At 40.2% G+C, this 22,601-nt stretch overlaps 3 protein-coding genes across 7 annotated transcripts; 2 read left to right on the plus strand and 1 right to left on the minus strand.

Annotated features, from left to right (window-relative positions):
* Nucleotides 1-766: 766 nt before the first annotated feature.
* rnaseh2b (ribonuclease H2, subunit B) lies at nucleotides 767-8,014 on the plus strand. 3 transcript variants are annotated; one of them, XM_040005509.1, is made up of 11 exons: nucleotides 780-1,159; nucleotides 1,413-1,481; nucleotides 4,660-4,767; nucleotides 5,261-5,337; nucleotides 5,577-5,691; nucleotides 5,773-5,837; nucleotides 5,943-6,048; nucleotides 6,347-6,428; nucleotides 6,514-6,559; nucleotides 6,830-6,907; nucleotides 7,237-8,014. In XM_040005509.1, exons 1-11 carry the CDS (start codon nucleotides 1,096-1,098, stop codon nucleotides 7,345-7,347), a joined length of 921 nt encoding a protein of 306 aa, XP_039861443.1. In that variant the 5' UTR covers nucleotides 780-1,095; the 3' UTR covers nucleotides 7,348-8,014. The 3 variants fall into 3 exon arrangements, with proteins under 3 accessions (XP_039861444.1, XP_039861443.1, XP_039861445.1); XM_040005511.1 differs by lacking the exon at nucleotides 780-1,159 and adding an exon at nucleotides 3,391-3,454 and having other exon boundaries at nucleotides 1,444-1,481; XM_040005510.1 differs by lacking the exon at nucleotides 6,830-6,907 and having other exon boundaries at nucleotides 767-1,159.
* Nucleotides 8,015-8,971: 957 nt separating this feature from the next.
* Nucleotides 8,972-15,447, minus strand: LOC120717479 (uncharacterized protein C13orf42). 2 transcript variants are annotated; one of them, XM_040005513.1, is made up of 3 exons: nucleotides 14,841-15,447; nucleotides 14,612-14,756; nucleotides 8,972-9,288 (listed from the first exon to the last, which is right to left on the minus strand). In XM_040005513.1, exons 1-3 carry the CDS (start codon nucleotides 15,258-15,260, stop codon nucleotides 9,044-9,046), a joined length of 810 nt encoding a protein of 269 aa, XP_039861447.1. In that variant the 5' UTR covers nucleotides 15,261-15,447; the 3' UTR covers nucleotides 8,972-9,043. The 2 variants fall into 2 exon arrangements, with proteins under 2 accessions (XP_039861447.1, XP_039861446.1); XM_040005512.1 differs by having other exon boundaries at nucleotides 14,612-15,447.
* A 534-nt stretch (nucleotides 15,448-15,981) lies between these two features.
* LOC120717477 (TLR adapter interacting with SLC15A4 on the lysosome) lies at nucleotides 15,982-18,628 on the plus strand. 2 transcript variants are annotated; one of them, XM_040005507.1, is made up of 2 exons: nucleotides 15,982-16,910; nucleotides 17,390-18,628. In XM_040005507.1, the coding sequence occupies exon 2, from the start codon at nucleotides 17,392-17,394 to the stop codon at nucleotides 18,343-18,345; it is 954 nt and encodes a 317-aa protein (XP_039861441.1). In that variant the 5' UTR covers nucleotides 15,982-16,910; nucleotides 17,390-17,391; the 3' UTR covers nucleotides 18,346-18,628. The 2 variants fall into 2 exon arrangements, with proteins under 2 accessions (XP_039861441.1, XP_039861442.1); XM_040005508.1 differs by having other exon boundaries at nucleotides 15,982-16,609.
* The last annotated feature ends 3,973 nt before the right edge of the window (nucleotides 18,629-22,601 follow it).

Raw genomic sequence — 22,601 nt, forward strand, 5'->3', positions numbered from 1 at the left:
TTTTTAAATGGACCAAAAAAGGAAAACGACACAAAAGAGCAGAGAATGTCCAAAGAGGTGGCACGAAAATGCACAAGCAGGGAAAAACATAAACCCATAGGTTACCATGTGGAGACTCAAGTTTTCCCCTACATCATGCTGCTCCCACAGGGACGCTGAGCGGTGATGTTTTAAAAGCTCAGTCACCCAGCACACAAATCCCTCCCTTCCTCATTACCAAAACAAGCTAATTAAAAACCTGTTAATGGGCTGTGCTGTGGGTGTCTTTAGAAGACAGGGAAATCAACAGCTAAAAAAAACCCCCTACATAAAAATATCACAGGGACCCCTGAACAGTTAAACAAATCGATGACGCAGCTATTGTTATCTAATAAGAGGGTTGAAAACACACACTAGCATCCTACACATCCCCATCTGAGGATGCTCGCAAACAGTGTAAAAAAACAGAGAATCAAAACAAAACAAGTGACTCACTGAAAACCAACTGGGACACACACTGTCATATCCTGAGAGAGCGTGAGAGATGCCTTCCTCTTGTTGAAGGACAGATGGATCGCCCAATCTGTTACGTGCCAGTGTGCCAAAGGACAAACCGGCCACCAAACATCTTGCACCTGAGAGCAGAGGCTCAAAACTGGAGAATTTCAGAAACAGCCCATCAATTAAGGATCTGGTAGGTAAACTGTGGAAGACAAATATCATCTTATTACAGGAATTCTAATAAAAGTTGTTGGGCGACCTCTAGCGGCTCTACCGCGAATTTACATGCTGGTTGACGTCACCGCGGAACGTACCACTACTACAACAGCAAGTGTGTAAAAGGTTAAAGTTAAAAGTCTACGTTTCACTGTTTTGAGCTCTTGACACCACGGCATCCATTTATTTTTTTTAACGACCAGACTTTCCCCCCAAAAGGGACAGAAAATAAGCCAACTGCGGATAAACAATGCAATGTTTTGTCCCGTGTGACACAAACCGGAAGTGAACGCAGAGAGGCGCCTTTTCTGAGCTTTCTGAGCACGCTCTTGAGTAGGCCAGCAGTGTTTTTAAGTAAAAAAAAAAAGTTAACTTACGCGCTTAACACAACTATACGACATGGCTACTAAAAAGAAGCGAACGTCAAACGTAGATAATGACAGCTGGGTTGTCATCGCTCCAGGTGGGTTAGAGAGTGTAGTATGAGCTAACTGAGCTAGCTTGCTGCGCACTTTGCAAGCAGTTATTAAGCGTTGATAGGTGTAATAACTGATGTAACTGCTGGTGGTGTTGTGAGCTTTTATGGAGGCTGCCATGCTCTTGTCTTAAACTACATGCTATAATAATAAATTAAAGCTTGGCATATTTATTATAAGAAGAATAAGAAGGAGAAATAGTGGTGAATTATCATGTGGTGTCTGTTTTGATGTCTGCAGACTCTGCCATCGACACACACAAGCACGACGGTGATCCAGTTTTTGTGAGACTAAGGAATCCATCAACAGGTCTGATTGTGTCTTTATATACTTTGGTCTAGCTCTGAAACTTGGTGTTCATGTCATTATCATTGAGTGAGTAAACCTTTAGATGAAATTAAACTTCTATCATATAAAATGTAATGGAAATAAGATCGATCTCAGCTACATAGTTTCTCAGTGTGCCACTGAGAAACTATGTAGCTGAGATCGATCCATCCATCCATCCATCCATCCTATCATGGGAAGCCCCCATTAGTCTAGGCACCCTGGACTGTATGCTTTATCAAGTTTTGAGCCTTTTTTTTCTTTTTTTCTCTTTAGGTCATGAGCAGTTGTCTAAGCATTTCACTGCATATCGTACTGTGTATGACTGTGTACGTGACAAATAAAATTTGAATTTGATTTGAATTTGATCTTAGAAGTAGAGAGGGTGTCTGTCTCCTAAATCCAAACTGGAAGCTAGTTCCACAGAAGAAGGACCAGAATGCTGAAGGCTCTGCTTCCCATTCTACTTTTAAATACCCTAGGAACCACAAGTAAATCATCAGTCTGAAAGTGATGTGCTCAATTGGGTTCATATAGTACTACGTGGCCTTTAGGATAAGATGGGACCTGATTATTTAAGACCCTGTATGAGAGGAAAAGGATTTAAAGTTTGATTCTTAATTAAACAAGGAGCCAATAAAGAGAAGCCAATGTGGGAGAGATAAAAGTCTCTCTTTTTAGTCCCTGTCAATACTCTTGCTTTGGATCAAATGAAGGCTTTTCAGGGAGCTATGAGATAAACCTGATAATGAATTACAGGAGTCTAGGCTAGAACCAGTAAATGCATAAATAAATCTTTCAGCATCACTCTGAGACAGGATGTTTTAAATTGTCAAGATACTGTGCAAATGCTAAGAAGAAGAAGAAGGCTGTAACTTATCGATAACAGCAGATTACGGGCTTTACAGCCTGTGTTTCTAAAGTAATGCTGATCACTGAACGTATATCAGTAGATTAAAGTTTTGTGTGGGTGGCTCTGGGTTGACATCCTGCTATGTTTGGTTTAGTTTAAACTCTTTCTGTTCTTACTGTGTGTTACCATCACAGAACATAGTGTGTAACCATAACGTCCAGCCTCACTGCATGCTCTTTCCCGACTTTGAGATCAACACGTAGCTGCTGCAAGAGATTTGAGAGCAGTTAAACTAACAAAGGAGAAAACTTTAACATCAGCTCTGAGCAGCTTTGTAAAAGAAAATCTGACCACTGTTTGCTTCTTTTGATTTAAATATTAACTTAAAATTCAACAAGATGTCACTAAATCATAACCTGTGCCAACCCAGAACACTTAGCATGGTAATGTCTATATTCACACACTTGTTTTGTTACTTGTTGGTTTGGACTTATGGATTATGCCTTTTTGTTTTCTAATGTGTGATTTATTTTTAATTCAGTTGCAGTTCATTGATTTTTAATTGATAATCAAAATTGCTGAGGCTGGACTGACACACACACACACACACACACACACCTTCATACACCAAGTGAATTTTTGCACAATACTCAGTCTTTTGCACATTTCTATTGCACTGTTGTGTCTGTGTTGTTCTGTTCTCTCTGGTGTTGCACTGTCTTTGTTTTGTTTGCAATTGTTGCAATCTTTGCACATTGCACTTCATGCAGTCCTGTGTTGATTGTCTGTTATATGTCATATGTAGCACCATGGCCTTGGAGGAATGATGTCTCGTTTCACTGTGTACTGTACCACTACACATGGTTCGAATGACAATAAAGCCACTTGAACTTGATTAGCATGTAGTGTCATGTCTCAATATACTGTGAAATTAAAAACAAGTATATATCTTATAAAAAGAATGATAGAAAATTAAATTACAAAATTTTCACTAATTCTCCAAGCAAACACACATTAATGTTTGAATTTTTGTTTCAGTGCTTCTGCAGGTGTGTTGCACTTGCTAATTTGTGTTGCTTTTGTCCAGATGAACCCAAAGCAGGTCAGTCAGGCTGAAATCTTGAATCTGGGCCAGTTTTTCTGCTTTGAAACTCATCATTCTGTCTTCTAATCTTTTGGGTCATTAGCTAGCTATAGACTGAACTCCAGACCAAGCAGGATTCTGGTAGCAATAATGTATTCCAGCAGTACCTCTTGGAATACAGTATTGTCCGAATAGTGGACAAAATAGTTACTGTCCCTTCAACAGGCAGAAGGGTTGGAAGTTAGGTGGTGTACATGTAGGGATTGACTTTTTTAAGAATTAAAAACAGTGGTGTAGAAAAACTGCTTTCTGTACAATTAACATATTTTTTTTTCCCAATTTTTGGTCATCTAAAACTTTTCTAATCCTTGAGATGTTTCCCACTTTCCTTTGTGTTATTAAAGGCTAATCAGTGGAGTGGGAAATCGGGGTGTAAAACTGTCTCACATATGGAAACCCATTTCCACCACTAAAAAAAAAAAGTGTCCATAACTTGAAATTTCGAGTTATCTTTTGAGTTAGTGCTGCCAATCAGTAATCTACGTGAATGACGTCATTTCCTTGTTATCCGGAAGCTGAAGCCCTCAGCTCCAAATGCTACAGTTAAGCTACCAGTATTACAGCCAGTCATGAATGCACAAATTGCTGATTATTCTCAGTGTGGCTTCACAAATTATGAAATCCTGGTGTTATTAGCTGAATCACATGCGTTACTATCAGCAAACCTACTCTTGAAAGCGCCAATTTGTTGCAATCCAGTTTTGAGTGCGTAGATTACTGATTGGCAGAGCTAACTTGAAATTTCGAGTTACTACTGTCGAAATTATGAGAAAATAAGTCGAAATTTCGAGTTATGAATACTTTTTTTTTTAAATGGCGGACACAGGCATCCATACTCACATTTAAAACTCACATTGATTTATTTTTATCTTCTTTTTCAATCATATATTTATTTTGTTTATTGATTTCATTGTATGCTTAATGTATGGTTTTTAACTGTTATCTCTGTTTTATTATTGGAAAGCACTTTGGTCAACTTTGTTGTTTTTAAAAGTGCTATATAAATAAAGTTGGATTGGATTAAAACAGAACCTCAAAACTAGATTTTTTTTTCACGTTTCCCATCAGGTGTTAAAGTGGGCTAATTCTGTGTTTTGTAAATTGCAGTAACAGAACTGAAATAACACATTTCCTCCTTTTTTCATTTTTTTTAAATCCTGCAGATGCAGCATCTCTGTACATGTTGGGTTGTGGGGATGTGATGCTGTATGAGGTCAAAGCATTTGAGGATGATTTCCACTCTTGGTTTGTTGGCCAGGCTGTGCAGAGAGGTGGGTCTCATTCCAGAGTAAACTGAATCAGTCTGATCATAATTACACACACAGCTATGATGTCGGTTCATTTTATCTTGAATCTGCATCAGCTATATTTGTCTGATGGGAAGAGTTTTGCAATCAGGGCTTATTCCAGCTTGGTTGAAGTCCAAAGAAGCCAAATGATCTATTCAGAAGCTCCTTTTACATTGGACATAAATACTGACAAATGGATTCAACATACAGCTTACCTATAACATGACATCATACACCAAGCTGACAGCTCAGGTCTGTGATTCACAGGTTTGCATACTGCGATGCAGTTTAACTGTATTTGTAATAGTTTTCTTTTTATTTAATCAACAATTTATTGATTAAGTCATAGAAAAATTTATGAATTTTCAGCTGATGTCTCGCAGTTATTTAGTTTGCTGTCCTATAGCAAAATTTAATCAGATGCTAATTACGTGTCTTTGCTTTACCAGTTGTCTTTCTATCTTTTTTTAATCAGATGGGAGACTGATCTTTGTAACACCTTTGGATCCTCTCTTTCTGATTTTGCCATATTTGATCAAATCTGGCAAAGAGGTAAGAAGAGGCTTACATACAATTAAGTGAAACATTTTTCAATTTCAGCAAAGCATTACAGAGACATTAGATATTGTTTCATAAGGCACAGAACAGTAGAGGAAGTTCAGAAAAACTTGCATGGATTTAACTATATTGAACACATAAGTTTTTGTGTACAGAGGCAAAATTACAAAAATTATGTCATTGTCAAAAAAACGTGTGGACCTGACTGTTTCATCCCTTAATGTGTTGCTCAGGGAAAGTTCCAGCGTGTGGATCAAGTTGTTAAAGATGAAGAATTCCCAGCTTGCTCGAGGCTGCTTAGCTGCGCTCGTACCCTGGCCTCCTTGCATCACATCGCTGAGGAAAAAGGTGAATTTTACTTTTAAAGATACTGGGATTCATGAAGCTACAAGGTCAAGCTGGATGCTTTGTTCAAATGTTGTGTTCCAGAGGTGGAAAGCCAGATGTATCATCGATACAGTCAAGAGAAAACCATGAACTGGTTAAAGAAAAAGGTATTTATTGAAAATCTATTTTTGCTCAGTGCAATACAACACTGAAAATGCATGCTTATTTTTTGCACATGCTGCACATTTTCTTTATGTATGTATTTTTAATAGGTGGAGAGGACGGTTATTGCCCTAAAGAAAAAAAATGTCTCTGTGGGAGAAGGAGTGAAGTCCTCAACATATGTCAGAGTAAAGTCAGAGACAGACAACCAAGAGGGTAACTTAAGACCACTTAACGCTTTTAAGATGATTCCAATTTCTCAACCATCTGAATTTTCTGCCTCATTCTTAACCCGAAAAGACATATTTGGGCCTAAATAGTTTCTTTCTAGGAAGACTGTTGACCAGCAGATGGCAGTAGCGCTGCAAAGTTTTTGTTTATAGATTATGTTGACTCACAGATCACTTAAACAATTCCCTAACCTTAAGTTTTTAAATCTCTCGGTCATAAAGAAATACAGAAATAATCAAACAGGGCAATTTTGGTTATTTGTGTCTCTTATTTAACGATACAGAGGACTTCATACGGTATTCCCACGGCCTGATATCAGAGTATATCAGTGAAGACCTGAGCAAAGCCCTCCTCACACACTTGGGGTAAGTTGATGAATGATGAACATCTTAATGAGTAATGGTATTAACGCCACTGCAGATCAAGCACATCTCTTATTGTGCTTCACAGGTTACCAGAGCTCACAAGCCCAAAGGAGACCGAGCCTCCTTCTAAGGTATGAGCTCTTCCCTCTTAGGTGCAAATATATGTGGTGTTGCATGTTTTCAGTTCTGCTTGCTGTCGTAGATGCCGTGCACTCTTCATGCACTCATCCACCTTACTGTAAAGTGTTGCATGTTTCACAGGGGAAATCCTCTGCCTGCGCTTGTGTGGGGTTAACTTTGCTTATAGTGTGAGGACATTAGAGCTTGTAGTGGTGGTTCTGTGGAAAAATAGCTTGGTGGTTTTAGTCATGAAAAGCCTGTCTTACTTCCTCGTTTGGCAGAAGCGGAAACTTTCAGACAAGCCGGTGGAGGCTGGAGAAGACTACACCAAATTCAACAGTGCAGATTTTGCGCGCAAAGTGAGTGTATGTCTGCTGGAATAGACTAAAGCACGTGGAGCGTCTGGTGGTTTTATCTTCGTTGTAATTACATGATAATGACCAAAGCTTGCTGTTATTTTAGCTTTTTCTATTTCTTTTTCTTTCTTTGTGTGTTTTTTTAAGACGCTGATTGTTCGTGCAGTTTTTGTTTGGCGATCGCTTTCTTCAAGCCTGGTGTACATCGTGTATTCACAAGGCTGTGGCCCTTACCCTGTAGATTTAATTGAAGTTGATGTTATGTAATTAATTTCCTGCGGTCTCCACACAAGGGCGTTGTGTTATATTGATTTTTCTTTTTTGCATTTCAGCCGCCCAAGAAGATGACGGCAGCTCAGAAAAGTCTAGCTAAGGTGGACAAGACAGGCATGAAGCCCATGTCGTCCTTTTTCAGCCCCAAGGTCAAAGCAGAAAAGAAATGAATGCTGTTTGTGTTTGATTTGTGACATTTCTAATAAAGAAAAAAAAGTATTTGAAAGTACTTTCTTTTTAAATACTTTGAAGGTAAAGGGATCGTGGCACGTAATTTAGCATTCCTTTTAAACGGATAAATATATAATATTTAAAAAAACATTTCAGATGATATGGGTTCATTTAAGTTTCTGCATACTTCTTTTGCAACAACCACAAACTACACAAAGACTTTCTTTAATCCTACTTTAGTACCTAAACATTCATTCAGATCCTCTGTATCCTGAAATTGAGTGACAGATATTTGTAACCCTGGGAAAATAAAACCAATAATGCAACACTCGCTGTATACCATAAAAGTTAGGTCAGGTAGATTGTGTTTTATTGACTTTTCATGTTTACAACTATTTTAACTTTAGCAATGATAAATACAATAACTTTGGCTGGTTTTGAGCTATTCACACAGCCCAGTCCTTGGACTTGCTGAACTTCTCTCTCACATGAAGCGCTCTGACTTTGAAAGGAGCCATTGTTACATTTTTCAGTTGGTTTTGATACCTCAGAGGACTCCAACCTTTCCTTGGGTCTTAACTGTACACTACTGTACAAAATTCTGTATCCAACACAATGCTTAACCCTCACTTTGTTCAGTTTAAAAGAGACATTAAAAGATAGGTTTAAAAAAAACATTCTTGACGATATCAAAAGAATTTCCCGATCTTTTATTTTAGAGTATACAAAAATGATCCAAGTTGGATCTTTAGTGTCATCAAGTGTCATCAAATTGATATGTATCTGAAATCAGTACTTCAACAAGGTGCTGAAAAGATTTCTCAGAGATTTTGGTCCGTGTTGACGTGGTTTTGTCACACAGTTGCTGCAGATTTGCTTGCTGAATATCTGTTATTTGAATGTGTCGTTCCACCACATCCCAAAGGTGATCTAAAGGACTGGGATGTGGTGACTGTGTAGGCCGTCTGGGTACCTTCATTTTTACTCTTTTTAACATGATTGCTTTCAGAGGATGGGTAACTGAGGTCACAAAGTGATGGTCAATAGCAATAGTCCCGTTAAATTGTGGTGTTTGAAGCAGCAGGAAAAATATCCCCCACACAATTACACTACCAGCAGCTGTTAATACAAGGCAAGATAGATCATGCTTTCAGATTGTTTGCACAAAATTCTGACCCAAAAATTTAGATGTAGTAGAAATCAAGACCAGGCAACATCTTTCTAAACATGTTTTGATGAGCCTGTGTGAACTGCTGCCTCAGTTTCCTGTTCTTAACTGACGGGAGTGACACCTGTTGTGGTCTTCTGCTGCTTTAGCACATCCAATGTTGAAATATAAATATGTAATGGCCCTGGTGTCATGATTGCTGTGTTTTTCAATATGAAGTTATTTGGGGTTGACACTGTAATGCAGAGGTGCACCAAAAGGACACTTTAACAGAGTGAAATCCTTATTAATATGAAATATTATCACTTGTGCATTTCTTACTGTGACATGTTCAAGTCTCTGCCAAGGAAAAGCGAAATTTTAGAACACAAGGGTTAAAATATATTTCAACAGCTGGCCGCTTTTGCTTTAATAAAATTATTTTCTTTATTAAAAACTAATAATTGTCTGCACAGCTTTATTTATTTATTTTACTGGTGTCAAATGATCAGTGTGGCAGTGCTACTGATTTCAATGTCCACTAAGTTTCATTGCTTCTTTAATTTGGGCTTGAAGCGCAGTGTCTGGAATGCGCTCTCCACCACTTTGGGCAGGTGGATCGGGTTTCTCTGAAGTCGCAGCCTGCTGCTCGTGGACCCGCTCTGTTTCTTCTTCGTGGGGATCCTTTCGTTGGCACAGTCAGGAACTGCTCTCTGGTCCGAAGCATCTGAGACTCGAGGAACTCGCAAGACCCAGTTAGAGTGGAGGTCATGTTCGGCCGAGCTGGAGGCCACTGTGGGAGGAAATGACAAGAACCCGAGGAAGCATTTAGTATCTGTGCAAGTGGCAGCCATAATTAAAGCTAGTTGAAAGAAAAGCTTTGCTGTTAGCATCGATGCGCTGTCTGAAAGGAGCTTTCAAAGCCTAACGTAAAATAATCATTATTTTCATTATTTCATACTTTCCCTGTAAGGTTGAGTTGGCAATGGGGTGAGCTCAAGCTGGAATTCTCAGTGTTTCAACTACTTTGTTTTACTGTTTTCTTGACTTGTACTCATGGATTTTATTAATGAGAATATTTTCACTGGGTTGTAGGTGTTTAAAGAGCTGCTTTTAGCTGCTCCCTTCTTCACAAGGACCTGCCACAGCAGGTAGCTCTGCATATTTGATTCGGCAGATCTGTACACCAGATGCCATTCATGACACAACCACACAGGGGTGTCTCCTCCTGGGAATGAGCTGGGGATTTTTCCCTTGTTAAATAAATGTGTAAACCAATACACTGTGGAGCTACTGGGTTACCCATGTTTACCGGGTTTAAACAGCCTCCGTGAAGGGATTCACGAAAGCCTGATATTTGATATATTTATTTAGTAAACCTCCCCAGGATGAATGAATCTAATCCTTAGCAGCAGCTGAACTGAAATTATGGATCTGACCTCAAACAGCTCAGTCAGTGTATACAGTGGGGCAAAAAAGTATTTAGTCAGCCACCGATTGTGCAAGTTCCCCCACCTAAAATGATGACAGAGGTCAGTAATTTGCACCAGAGGTACACTTCAACTGTGAGAGACAAAATGTGAAAAAAAAAAATCCATGAATCCACATGGTAGGATTTGTAAAGAATTTATTCGTAAATCAGGGTGGAAAATAAGTATTTGGTCAATAACAAAAATACAACTCAATACTTTGTAACATAACCTTTGTTGGCAATAACAGAGGTCAAACGTTTACTATAGGTCTTTACCAGGTTTGCACACACAGTAGCTGGTATTTTGGCCCATTCCTCCATGCAGATCTTCTCGAGAGCAGTGATGTTTTGGGGCTGTCGCCGAGCAACACGGACTTTCAACTCCCGCCACAGATTTTCTATGGGGTTGAGGTCTGGAGACTGGCTAGGCCACTCCAGGACTTTCACATGCTTCTTACGGAGCTACTCCTTTGTTGCCCGGCGGTGTGTTTTGGATCATTGTCATGTTGGAAGACCCAGCCTCGTTTCATCTTCAAAGTTCTCACTGATGGAAGGAGGTTTTGGCTCAAAATCTCACGATACATGGCCCCATTCATTCTGTCCTTAACACGGATCAGTCGTCCTGTCCCCTTGGCAGAAAAACAGCCCCATAGCATGATGTTTCCACCCCCATGCTTCACAGTAGGTATGGTGTTCTTGGGATGCAACTCAGTATTCTTCTTCCTCCAAACACGACGAGTTGAGTTTATACCAAAAAGTTCTACTTTGGTTTCATCTGACCACATGACATTCTCCCAATCCTCTGCTGTATCATCCATGTGCTCTCTGGCAAACTTCAGACGGGCCTGGACATGCACTGGCTTCAGCAGCGGAACACGTCTGGCACTGCGGGATTTGATTCCCTGCCGTTGTAGTGTGTTACTGATGGTGACCTTTGTTACTTTGGTCCCAGCTCTCTGCAGGTCATTCACCAGGTCCCCCCGTGTGGTTCTGGGATCTTTGCTCACCGTTCTCATGATCATTTTGACCCCACGGGATGAGATCTTGCGTGGAGCCCCAGATCGTGGGAGATTATCAGTGGTCTTGTATGTCTTCCATTTTCTGATGATTGCTCCCACAGTTGATTTTTTCACACCAAGCTGCTTGCCTATTGTAGATTCACTCTTCCCAGTCTGGTGCAGGTCTACAATACTTTTCCTGGTGTCCTTCGAAAGCTCTTTGGTCTTGGCCATGGCGGAGTTTGGAGTCTGACTGTTTGAGGTGTCTTTTATACAGATGATGAGTTCAAACAGGTGCCATTCATACAGGTAATGAGTGGGGGACAGAAAAGCTTCTTACAGAAGACGTTACAGGTCTGTGAGAGCCAGAGATTTTCCATGTTTGAGGTGACCAAATACTTATTTTCCACCTTAATTTACGAATAAATTCTTTACAAATCCTACCATGTGAATTCATGGATTTTTTTTTTCACATTCTGTCTCTCACAGTTGAAGTGTACCTCTGGTGCAAATTACTGACCTCTGTCATCATTTTAGGTGGGGGAACTTGCACAATCGGTGGCTGACTAAATATTTTTTTGCCCCACTGTATTTATATCTCCCAAATTATGTCTACTGGTCTAATTAACATACAGGGAGTGCAGAATTATTAGGCAAGTTGTATTTTTGAGGAATAATTTTATTATTGAACAACAACCATGTTCTCAATGAACCCAAAAACTCATTAATATCAAAGCTCTTAATGTTTTTGGAAGTAGTTTTTAGTTTGTTTTTAGTTTTAGCTATTTTAGGGGGATATCTGTGTGTGCAGGTGATTATTACTGTGCATAATTATTAGGCAACTTAACAAAAAAACAAATATATACCCATTTCAATTATTTATTTTTACCAGTGAAACCAATATAACATCTCCACATTCACAAATATACATTTCTGACATTCAAAAACAAAACAAAAACAAATCAGCGACCAATATAGCCACCTTTCTTTGCAAGGACACTCAAAAGCCTGCCATCCATGGATTCTGTCAGTGTTTTGATCTGTTCACCATCAACATTGCGTGCAGCAGCAACCACAGCCTCCCAGACACTGTTCAGAGAGGTGTACTGTTTTCCCTCCTTGTAAATCTCACATTTGATGATGGACCACAGGTTCTCAATGGGGTTCAGATCAGGTGAACAAGGTGGCCATGTCATTAGTTTTTCTTCTTTTATACACTTTCTTGCCAGCCACGCTGTGGAGTACTTGGACGCGTGTGATGGAGCATTGTCCTGCATGAAAATCATGTTTTTCTTGAAGGATGCAGACTTCTTCCTGTACCACTGCTTGAAGAAGGTGTCTTCCAGAAACTGGCAGTAGGACTGGGAGTTGAGCTTGACTCCATCCTCAACCCGAAAAGGCCCCACAAGCTCATCTTTGATGATACCAGCCCAAACCAGTACTCCACCTCCACCTTGCTGGCGTCTGAGTCGGACTGGAGCTCTCTGCCCTTTACCAATCCAGCCACGGGCCATCCATCTGGCCCATCAAGACTCACTCTCATTTCATCAGTCCATAAAACCTTAGAAAAACCAGTCTTGAGATATTTCTTGGCCCAGTCTTGACGTTTCAGCTTGTGTGTCTTGTTCAGTGGTGGTCGTCCTTCAGCCTTTCTTACCTTGGCCATGTCTCTGAGTATTGCACACCTTGTGCTTTTGGGCACTCCAGTGATGTTGCAGCTCTGAAATATGGCCAAACTGGTGGCAAGTGGCATCTTGGCAGCTGCACGCTTGACTTTTCTCAGTTCATGGGCAGTTATTTTGCACCTTGGTTTTTCCACACGCTTCTTGCGACCCTGTTGACTATTTTGAATGAAACGCTTGATTGTTCGATGATCACGCTTCAGAAGCTTTGCAGTTTTGAGACTGCTGCATCCCTCTGCAAGATATCTCACTATTTTTGACTTTTCTGAGCCTGTCAAGTCCTTCTTTTGACCCATTTTGCCAAAGGAAAGGAAGTTCCCTAATAATTATGCACACCTGATATAGGGTGTTGATGTCATTAGACCACACCCCTTCTCATTACAGAGATGCACATCACCTAATATGCTTAATTGGTAGTAGGCTTTCGAGCCTATACAGCTTGGAATAAGACAACATGCATGAAGAGGATGATGTGGACAAAATACTCTTTTGCCTAATAATTCTGCACTCCCTGTAGTTTAATAACAATTGCTGCATTTAATTCAGTGTGGCACCACTGCTCTTGTCTTAAAACTCATCAGATAAAGATAAACAAAGATAAATCTTTAGAAGCATTGTTCTTTACTGCTACAAGCAATAAGCTTAATACTGATACCAATACACACCTTGAGCCTAACATTACCAGTAACCAACACAGACAAATGAGGTGTTAAATGTACGACATTTACACATGAAGTTGCAAGGATTTATACAACGTGACTGAGCTTTTGTTACGAGTTAGTCTGATAAAGCTGAAATTTGTCCCAAATCGACAGGTATAACAAAACCGAGAGGAAACTGCAAACACACACAAAAACATCTACATCTCAGTGTGTGTGCTCTCATTAGCAGGGGTGTTTCCATGATTTTTAAGTGAGGTGGCTTCATAATAATAAAGCAGCTGGACTGAAGCACAAAAACACAGCGAGGGAACAGATAATAAAATATATTAGCTGTGCAACAGCAGAGTGGTAAGAGGTAAGTAGTATTGTCTCAAGTATTCTCTTTTAACTCCTTCAAACTTTACAAATGTTTTTACAGATGGGGAGAATCAAATTGAAATAAGTGCTGACAGTGAACAATGTTGCATACTTCACGTAAGCCAGACCCCCCCCGCCCTCCCCCTTATCTGATTACATTGTTTTTATATGTCTGGAGTGGGCAGAGATGGGCCTTTTTTTTAGTGCCATCAGTCTTTCAGCAACATAATGCAAAAAAACATGGTGATCATGGGTAAAGGCAGACTGCATTTAAAATTGGATCCGTATCACTTAATTTGAAAATAAGAGATTGGTGAGGCCTTGGTGGAGGAGTGAACCTAATAGTTTATCATGTTTTGTATCTAAATCTGCAAAATGCATGACGTCGACTGTTGAATTAACCTTGTGTAGTTGAGGAGGGATAGTGGATGTTGAATATGGAGGTATATTATTATTTATTTATTATTATTATTATTAATATATGCCAGGCAGGAAGAAACCAGGAAAAACCCAGAGAGATTCATGGATGTAGTGAAGGAAGACATGCAGAGGGGTTGGTGTGACAGAGGAGGATGTTAGGGAAATAGGGAAGATGGAGGCAGATGATCTGCTGTGGTGAAGCCACAACAAGAAGACGTTAGGGTAGCCTACTTAAAGATCAAGCACCTTTGACCATGTGGTGCGTGCATTCAAAAATGACATAAAAGCCCTTTTTACATGTTTAACTTAGTCAGCTACATCAGTGGCTTATGAATGCATGAATGTAAACAGGGCAGTTTGCTGTGAAACAGAAAGCCTATATCATGTTTAGCAAATCACAGTAAATATTCTGATTTTGACCGAACCAATTTAATCATTGCTTTTGCAGTTTAAGTCTCACATCACATCTAAAACAGAATATCCAAACAAGCATTACTCAAATTAAATGCTGGAATTTCAAACTCACCAATAAAATCCACGTCTGCGTGCCCGTCATCCTTGTACGGCTTGCGCAGAGGTTCGCTGTCACAGCTGGCAATGACCGCATCAAAGAACTGCAAAGTGTCGTCCTCAGTCGGAACTGGGGGTGCTGAGGGTTTGGCTCTTGATATCTGTGGTGTAAAATGATAGAAGAAAAAAGAAAACATTTTTGATATTTCCTTCCATGTGATATTGGCTGCTTGGTTTAAGCTTACCGGTCCCTCCTTTTTAGGCGGCGAGGGCGCAGGCTTCTTCTTGGAAGAAACTGTGGCCTTTGCGTCTGTACCCTTCAAGTCGCTCACGCTCTTCATGTACTGCCTCCTCAGAGCCACAAGCGCTTCCAGGTATTCAAGGCAGTTCTGATTCTGTGAGTACAGCCATATCCTGTCCTCTTGTCTCTGATAATAGTACAAGGTCGACTCGATGCTCACTGTGCTTTTGCTCCGTTTTAAAGTCGAGCCCGCAGCTGCCTGAGTTTTCTCTCCTACAACGAGCATGGAGGTGCTGCGCACCAGCCTGACAGTGCAAGCGTTGTGGTAATCCTGCTCATCCCGACACCCACTACCACCACCACCATCCCGTCCTCTCTGTCCATGATGGTTGGGTCGGAACACATTATTGATCTTTCTGAACATTCCTCTAAGGACAGTATGTCATGTTGACAGACTCGCTCTCCAGTTCCCCTTTGCACACCATTTATCCATATACAAAAAAAAGTACAAACAAACAAAAAACAGTTGTTGTCCTTTATGGGAGTCCTTATGACATCTTTGCTGGAGCTGTTCAACGGGACCAGAAGCTGTCCAGGGTGCTGAAATCGCCAAACTGTGTTGTGCTACAAGAGCAGACGTGAGACAGGTGTCTAACCTGATCTCAGCATGTCCTTAATGTTATCGGATGTTGCTCAGCAACATTGCTGTAGCAACGGGTTGGTAACTCTACACTTTGCGCTCCCATTACTGAGCAGCAGACCTGTGTCAGATATCTTAACCCACAGGAGATTAAGTGGACAAAATAACTACAGCCACCAATGAAACTCTGGACCTTTTAGTTTTAGCGACTATAGCTGTGAAGCCACCTGTTTACACATTTAATACTAGAGAAATCGAAAGATAATCAGAAGCAGAAAGCTGCAGTTACACATGGGTTTACTCGTTTTGACTTTGGTGGTATTTTGTGCTTTCGAGACTTATAATTCTGCTGTATGAACAACCTAACAGCCTCATGAGTTTATGCTGTTATATATTAGGTTTCCTTTCCTCATTAATAAGAAATAACTTTCTCTCATGTTTCATGCACTGCTATTGTTGGAGTTCTCTATCACAAGCAGAGGAAGTCTGGACAGAAAGGAGTCCTTCAAGCCGACAAGGGGCTTTCATCTCGAAAAAATCCAGGCCATAAATAACACCTGGAACCTCTCAACACTTTCACCACATATCTGATTTAGACTTAGGTTTGCTTCAGTGTATAGCTGCACTACAGCGAAGCTCGAGTCAAGTGAGGAAAAAGAAACTATTTCACGACCATCAAAGCCTCTGGGCTCAAGTGACTTTGACAATTCAGTGCCTGAAGAATAGGCAAAGCATCAAGGAGGACATGATTATTTGTGGTCACATAACTGAGTGTGAAGTTACCAATTCTGCTTTGCTGTGAACTCAGAGGATGGGAAAAAACAGTTTAAGCTAAAAACAATCAACAATTAATAAAGACACGCTGTGAAAATTTTGAGGTACTTCAAACATTTGTGGTGTGATCTGCCATAAAACGAAAACAGGAATCAGTTATCTGGAACTTTCTGTTTCCTTGTATTTTTATCATATTAAACACGACTTTCTTTTCTGCTTTTATGCAAAGCTCAGTTGCACACCTGCTTTGCGAGGAAATGAAACATCAATGGTTTCTTTTTACAGCGCACATCTCGCCTTGCTGTCATCCAGCATCTACCATTTTACCTCATAGTGCAAGAAGGAAATCTGATGTGGAGGTAGGCACGTCTTATTTAGGTTTGCCAGGTATAAAGGGTTTAAATAATCAGGGAAAATACCAGCTAAATCCAGTGAAAACAACATATTAGTTGTAAAGATTACAAGCTGAAATGCATTAATGATGAGAGCAGACGTTTGCAGACTTGGGATCAAGGTGAAAAAGGGATAGTCCCACTTCCTTTTTGGGTTGTATAAAACAACAGCCAGGTTCAGACTCCAAAACAGACTTTTGAGAGAACCGCTTTAGGACGTTTAGTGCCAAAATACAGGTTTTAAGCTTTTCTGTGACTCAGATCTGAGGTAGGAAGATCATTCTTTTTAATAGATGAACAATCTCTGGAAGTGTTAAACCAACATATTCTTCTGTTACATGTAACTTCTTAACCACTCCAATTAAATTTTGAAATAGTCTGCCAAGACTTTTCAACAGGGATCAATTGTGCAGCAGAAATAGTTTGATGCTTCTTATAATGCTTATGCAAAATGTTCTCTCACTGTTGCTTATGTCCCGTTTTGGTGCCTTTATTCAAATGCATACTGTTTGTATGCACTTAAATAAAAGCCTATAGGGATGTGTGCTGCAAATGCTATTTCCTATATATATATATATATATATATATATATATATATATATATATATACATATATATATATATATATATATATATATATATATATATATATGAATAAATATGGTGGTAAAAATAGCATCGTATCACATGTTAAATTCCCTTTACTCTCACTGCATACATCTTCTGAATATGTGCTCTTTCTTGCAGCCATGCTTTGTGAAGGCAGATTGCTGATCATGACCTACTGTGAATTTGAAGAGCTGGACTCCCTTCCTTCTAAGCCAGCTTTCCAGAATTCTTATGGGTCACAGAAAGCAGCTGCTGCCCTCATACCAGGTTCCACCAGACATGCTCCGCTTGTTCATCACAATTCCCCGGAGCAGATAACTACAGACAACCGAAGGGCTTCAGCTGAGTTGTACATTTCTCCTTTGCAGTCCTTAAATCTTCAGAGAGCTCATCTAGGCAGGCAGATCTCTCGAGAGATAGAGATCCCGGCCCAAGCTCACTCAGGTGGCGATACCCCTTTCTTGGTTCCCTCGTTCTGTCAGAGCTTTTGCAAAAACTACAGTGACCTTCATATTGCAGGTGACCAGGTGCTGCCTCTCTCAGCTAATAATTGCGAGCTGAGGGTTTGTGCCAATGTACCGGATGTCGGTCCCTTTATCCAGTCTTGTGATGTGCCCCCAGCTGTGGAAGATTCCCTCCAAGGACACGAAGCTCGGGATGGGATGCTGTTTCCACTGAGGGGAGGTTCGAATCGGTGGAGACTGGGGAGCGGCCGTGATCGGAGCTTTTTGCTCCAGGGGCATGAAGGTCCATTTTCCAACTCCCTTCTGAATCACTACCTGGAGCAAAAACTTTTGGATCTGTATCAGCAATACATGATGGAGAATATGGCAAGAGAAGGAGCCCCTGGTTCAGACTCTGACGCAAGTGCCATTTGCCCTTTACTGGGCTCAGAGCTGGTCCTCACCAGCCTGGACCAAATCACTTTGCAGCTCAGCCGGGAGGGCAACATGGAGGCCGGCTTGGCCAAGGACATGGTCCTGAGCTGCTTCCTGCGAGTCGCTGGTGATATGCAGTCAAGTGAGATCAGTACTCCCTTTCTGCAGATTTCTAATGAGGCATCCAGGGAGCAACTCACAGAGAGTAATGAGTGACCCCACTGTCAAGGAACTCCTTCATTCAATACTGCCTTTCATTTCAGTACAACACTGAAAAAACCCAGGATTGGACTGATAACCACATTTTTATTTTATTAGCTCTTGAGAAGATGTTAAATGAGAGTTCTACGTGGGATTATGCAGTAATTACCTGGAAAATGTGCCGTATTTATGCATCCTAAATTGAATTTGCAGTGATGACACTGGGATCTGTGTTTACCTGTCTTTAGTGCAGCTTTAACTTTCTAAAGAAAATAAAAACAGGAACTGAAAACTGAAACCGCTCCTTCCCGTTTTTCAAAAGAACATCAATGGTCTAGCAGAACAACATGAAATCAAAAACAGCATGCTGCCTCATTATGTATTATGTGCAGCCACATCTAAGATCATTTTGCATGCTTAATGATCACTGATTAATTAGATTTGACTCTTTTTTTTCACGAAGGAAACAAGGCTGTTTATGATCAAACTAGGAGGGAAGACACTGAATTTGCAACAAATATCCAAAAGTGCAGCCTTGAAATGCCCTTTGATCAACACGCTGTCATTCTAGGCTTCACACAGCGACTTCATCGGCTCTGTTACCTAAAAATGTAGCTGTAACCAAGTGCTGCATGAACCGTTTGTTACCCCAGTCTCCCCATCAGGACTGCAGATGTAAAGAATTTGATTTCATGATGTCTGAGCAGCACATGAAAAGAGAATACATGCTTTAACAAGACAGATTTTCTATTAATTCAAAAATCATCATCCAGGAGTGTAATTGCTCCTTAAGAATGAAAAGAAAACTCCACGAGCTGACTATTTCCCCCTCCTCCACTCTTCCTTGAACTGAGCTGTATGATGAGGACAAAGATGAATCAAGACTGCTGAAAATCATTGAAAGAAAACAAAGGCACTTTTGTACATCTCATGTCATTTATTCTCTTGTCTTGCAGATCACCTTTCCCCTTACTGACTCATCCACAGATTAATATCCCACCCTTGATGAAATTACTTATATTATAATGTGACTTATGAATGCTCCCTCTATCTCTATGTGTCATTTTATGTGTTATGTAGCCAATTAGAAACATTTAACAACCCCTAAGAACTCTAATTAGTTTATATAATTGTCCTTTTGATCGTCTGACTCTCTGGTGTTAGCATGAAATACTATAGATCACGGTTTTAGAGGCTACTCTGAAATCCATTTAAACGATGACTTTAGGGGGGTCGGATTCTTGCCTCCTTAAGTAATTAGAGAGAGGATCCCTCTAAAAATCAGTCACCTGAAGCACGATTCGGAGTTCCTCTGTGAGCTGTAGAAAAAGGCTCTGACCGTCTAACTGCCCGCTGTTCTGACCTACTCCCACAAACCTTTCTGATCTTCTGCAAACCCATTCACAGCCAGACCCAGCGCTTCATCCTCCATCCCCGCCGCACTGCCGTTTACTGATAACCTGTTGTTTAACCTCGGACTTCTCTTCACCTGCTCAAATAGATGTTATCCAGTATCCTCGGTTACTGGCTTCTTTCAGGCAAAAGTTGTTTACATCTCTGAGAAATCATACTTGGATTTTTTTATAGCTCAGTCCTTTAGGTCATTCCTCTTTTATCATGTTTCCACGCCTCAGTGTCTTTTGCTTATTATGTTTTATTTTAAATGAGCTGTTATTGTAGCAGAATGTAGTTATAGTTTCTCATCTTGTTGCGTGCTCATCACTCCTTGCCAGTGCACGGTGGAATCATAAGTAATCATCCGCTGAGAGCCTACAGGTGGGTGCTGGGGTGTTAACAGTAGGTTTGATTTGTTGGAGGGAGAGATTGGAAAATGGGAGAGTTTGTTTGGAATATGATGTGAGGAGTGTGACACATGTTGCCGTATGTATGCAGTTCAGCTCGAGCTGACTTGAATTAACTCACTTTTGTGCTGTTTTTGAGTTACTGCTACTCTTTTGTTCACTTCTCAGTCTTTGAGTTGAATAGTTTGCTGTCTTATTAATGGATAACTTTTCGCCAAACTTACTTCTGAAACTCTTCTTGAGAGAAAATCTGAGAAGAACGGGAGTCATAAAGCGCTGATAATCTTATCTAACTGTCTGGCTGAATCAATGGTAGCGCAAGGTTGTGTAGGAGCTTTACATATTTATTTCTAAAGCTTCTTTAATTCAGGGTGGTTTAATAAAGTCATGATGTGAGGTTAAAGTTCCCCTTGACTTAAATCTGTGCCCATGTATTTTACTCAGATGTGCTTTTTTGCTCATTGTTATTCCTTTAACTTTCACACTTTGCTGGGTGAAAGTCAGTAAGCGATCAAAAATTGATATCTGGTGTAAGAAATTGTTGCCCTTAAAAAGCAACAGTTCTTTGAGGTGGACATCGAAAGAACTGGATAATTGGCAGGTAGGTTGTTCTCTTCACCTTGGAGTACTTGTACACAGTTTTTGTTGATATCTGCCCTTATGTAATCCCAGACTAAGTGATGATCACGACGCTATGAGGGACATGTTCTTCTGTCAGGGGCACATCCTTCTTTGGAGGGGTACTCGAGCCTGTGAGGGTTTAGCTGAGGGTTTTTTTTTTATATGGCTGTAACTGTATTTTTTTTGGAGTTGTTGTCATATTGCAGAAAGAACTTGAAGGCTTTTTGGACATTTATCTGTTTGCTCAACTTAAAATGATGTTTGAAACCACACATGGGAATGCTTATGATCACATTTAGTTTGAAAACCAAATGTTTATCAAGTAATAATTTCTTGTGCACTATTCATATAATGTGAATTTCTGCATGTTTGGAGTATCGAGTGTTTCCCATGCATCTAAGCAGTATATTTCAAAGCCCAGGACAATTGTTTAAATTCTGAAATTAAACAAATTGGGTTTCATGATATAGCTCCAGGCATTCAAATCTTTATTTATTCTCTTACAAAAAAAGAGCTTCACTGATTTTCTTGTAAGTCTTGCAGTTTGATAATCAGTCACAAGGGGGAAGCATTGCCACCTAACTTAATCCTCATGGCTTTGCCCCTCTATACCTTTTATTCCCCCTTTTCACCTCCTCCTTACAGTCAGTGTCTATCCAGCCAGTTAATGTCCTCTATCTTGTGCACCCTTTTACTCTGACTCTATGATGTCATCAGGACTGGGGTGTAAATCTGTTCAGATAAGGATAAGCATATCTACACCACAAGATTTATTTTTGGAAAATATTGCACATGTATAATTTTTAGCAGGGCTGGACAATGTTTTTGCACATTCTTTTCACCCTTTTTTCCTCCACTTTCAAAGACCAGCGGCTCCAGTGTAGCCATGGCCTTCTGATCCAGTGTTTGATCAACTTCCTTGTTTCCTTTCCAAACAGAAAGCCACAGGAGGAAACTGTGTTTACCGAGCTGAGTGCCGCAGTCGGAGCCCTGTGAAGTCTCAAGGCCAGAGAGACACATGTTTGGTATTTCTGCTTCTATCTGGACTGAACATTCCAGGTACATGTTAAAGGAACAAAGTTCTTACAGACCTAAACACAAACACTCACATATAAATATGATTCACCCAATGCCAAGCCCGGCAGCGTGAGCACATTCAAATAAACTAATTTCCACAGACCTTGGAGGAAAAAAAAAGAAAAACAGACCTGTTGTTCCAGCAGAGGTTATAAGAATTGTTTGAAGGGCTGAAGGTAACACCACATAAAGCAGTCTCTCACAGTCTGTTTACCCAGAGACCCTCAAATTCACCGTTCACACAAATTATGCACGCTATTTACATTTTCTTCTCAGCAGATTTATAATTTACAGATTTTATTTTACTCGTTTGATTTCAAATGCTTTACAAGTAGAAGGACAAAGAGTTCAAAAATATTGCTATGGGGAGTTTTTTTTTCTTTAAGGGAAGGAATGATTTTTGGAGAAAACATGAATAAAGAAGACAGACGGAGAGTGGTGAAAACACACACACACATGCACGCACATGCACTTCTCTCATGGCCTAGCAATGAAACTAACGGGGAGGTTGAAGTGTTGGAGTGTCTTTCAGAGGTTCATAAAGTAATTTCCTTGTCACAAAGAGCTTTTAACATGGAGGGCAGTGGAGGCAAGGCCATGGGATTTTATATCAAAACCAAGGTCCCGGATACACTCTCACTATTGTGGCTTTAATGCCTTTCGCACTCTGTGGCTTCCCTTTATTTAAAAAGCTTTTACTATGCGGCCTTGTTAATTGGAACAGCCACGTATGTTTACATTTCTTTTTGTGACTTTTCATAATTTGTTAGC

Source organism: Simochromis diagramma, unplaced genomic scaffold (assembly GCF_900408965.1).
Source record: "Simochromis diagramma unplaced genomic scaffold, fSimDia1.1 OVJJ01000501.1, whole genome shotgun sequence".
NCBI classification, from domain to species: Eukaryota; Metazoa; Chordata; class Actinopteri; order Cichliformes; family Cichlidae; genus Simochromis; species Simochromis diagramma.

Coding starts and splice junctions, on each gene's coding strand:
- LOC120717479 (XM_040005512.1), bottom strand. CDS start 15,260: ATGTTCAGAAAGATCAATAATGTGTTCCGACCCAACCATCATGGACAG. Junction 9,289..14,611: donor CGCAGACGTGGATTTTATTG/GTGAGTTTGAAA, acceptor TTCCTCCCACAG/TGGCCTCCAGCTCGGCCGAA.
- LOC120717477 (XM_040005507.1), top strand. CDS start 17,392: ATGCTTTGTGAAGGCAGATTGCTGATCATGACCTACTGTGAATTTGAA.
- rnaseh2b (XM_040005509.1), top strand. CDS start 1,096: ATGGCTACTAAAAAGAAGCGAACGTCAAACGTAGATAATGACAGCTGG. Junction 4,768..5,260: donor TGGCCAGGCTGTGCAGAGAG/GTGGGTCTCATT, acceptor TTTTTTAATCAG/ATGGGAGACTGATCTTTGTA. Junction 6,049..6,346: donor AGAGACAGACAACCAAGAGG/GTAACTTAAGAC, acceptor TTAACGATACAG/AGGACTTCATACGGTATTCC.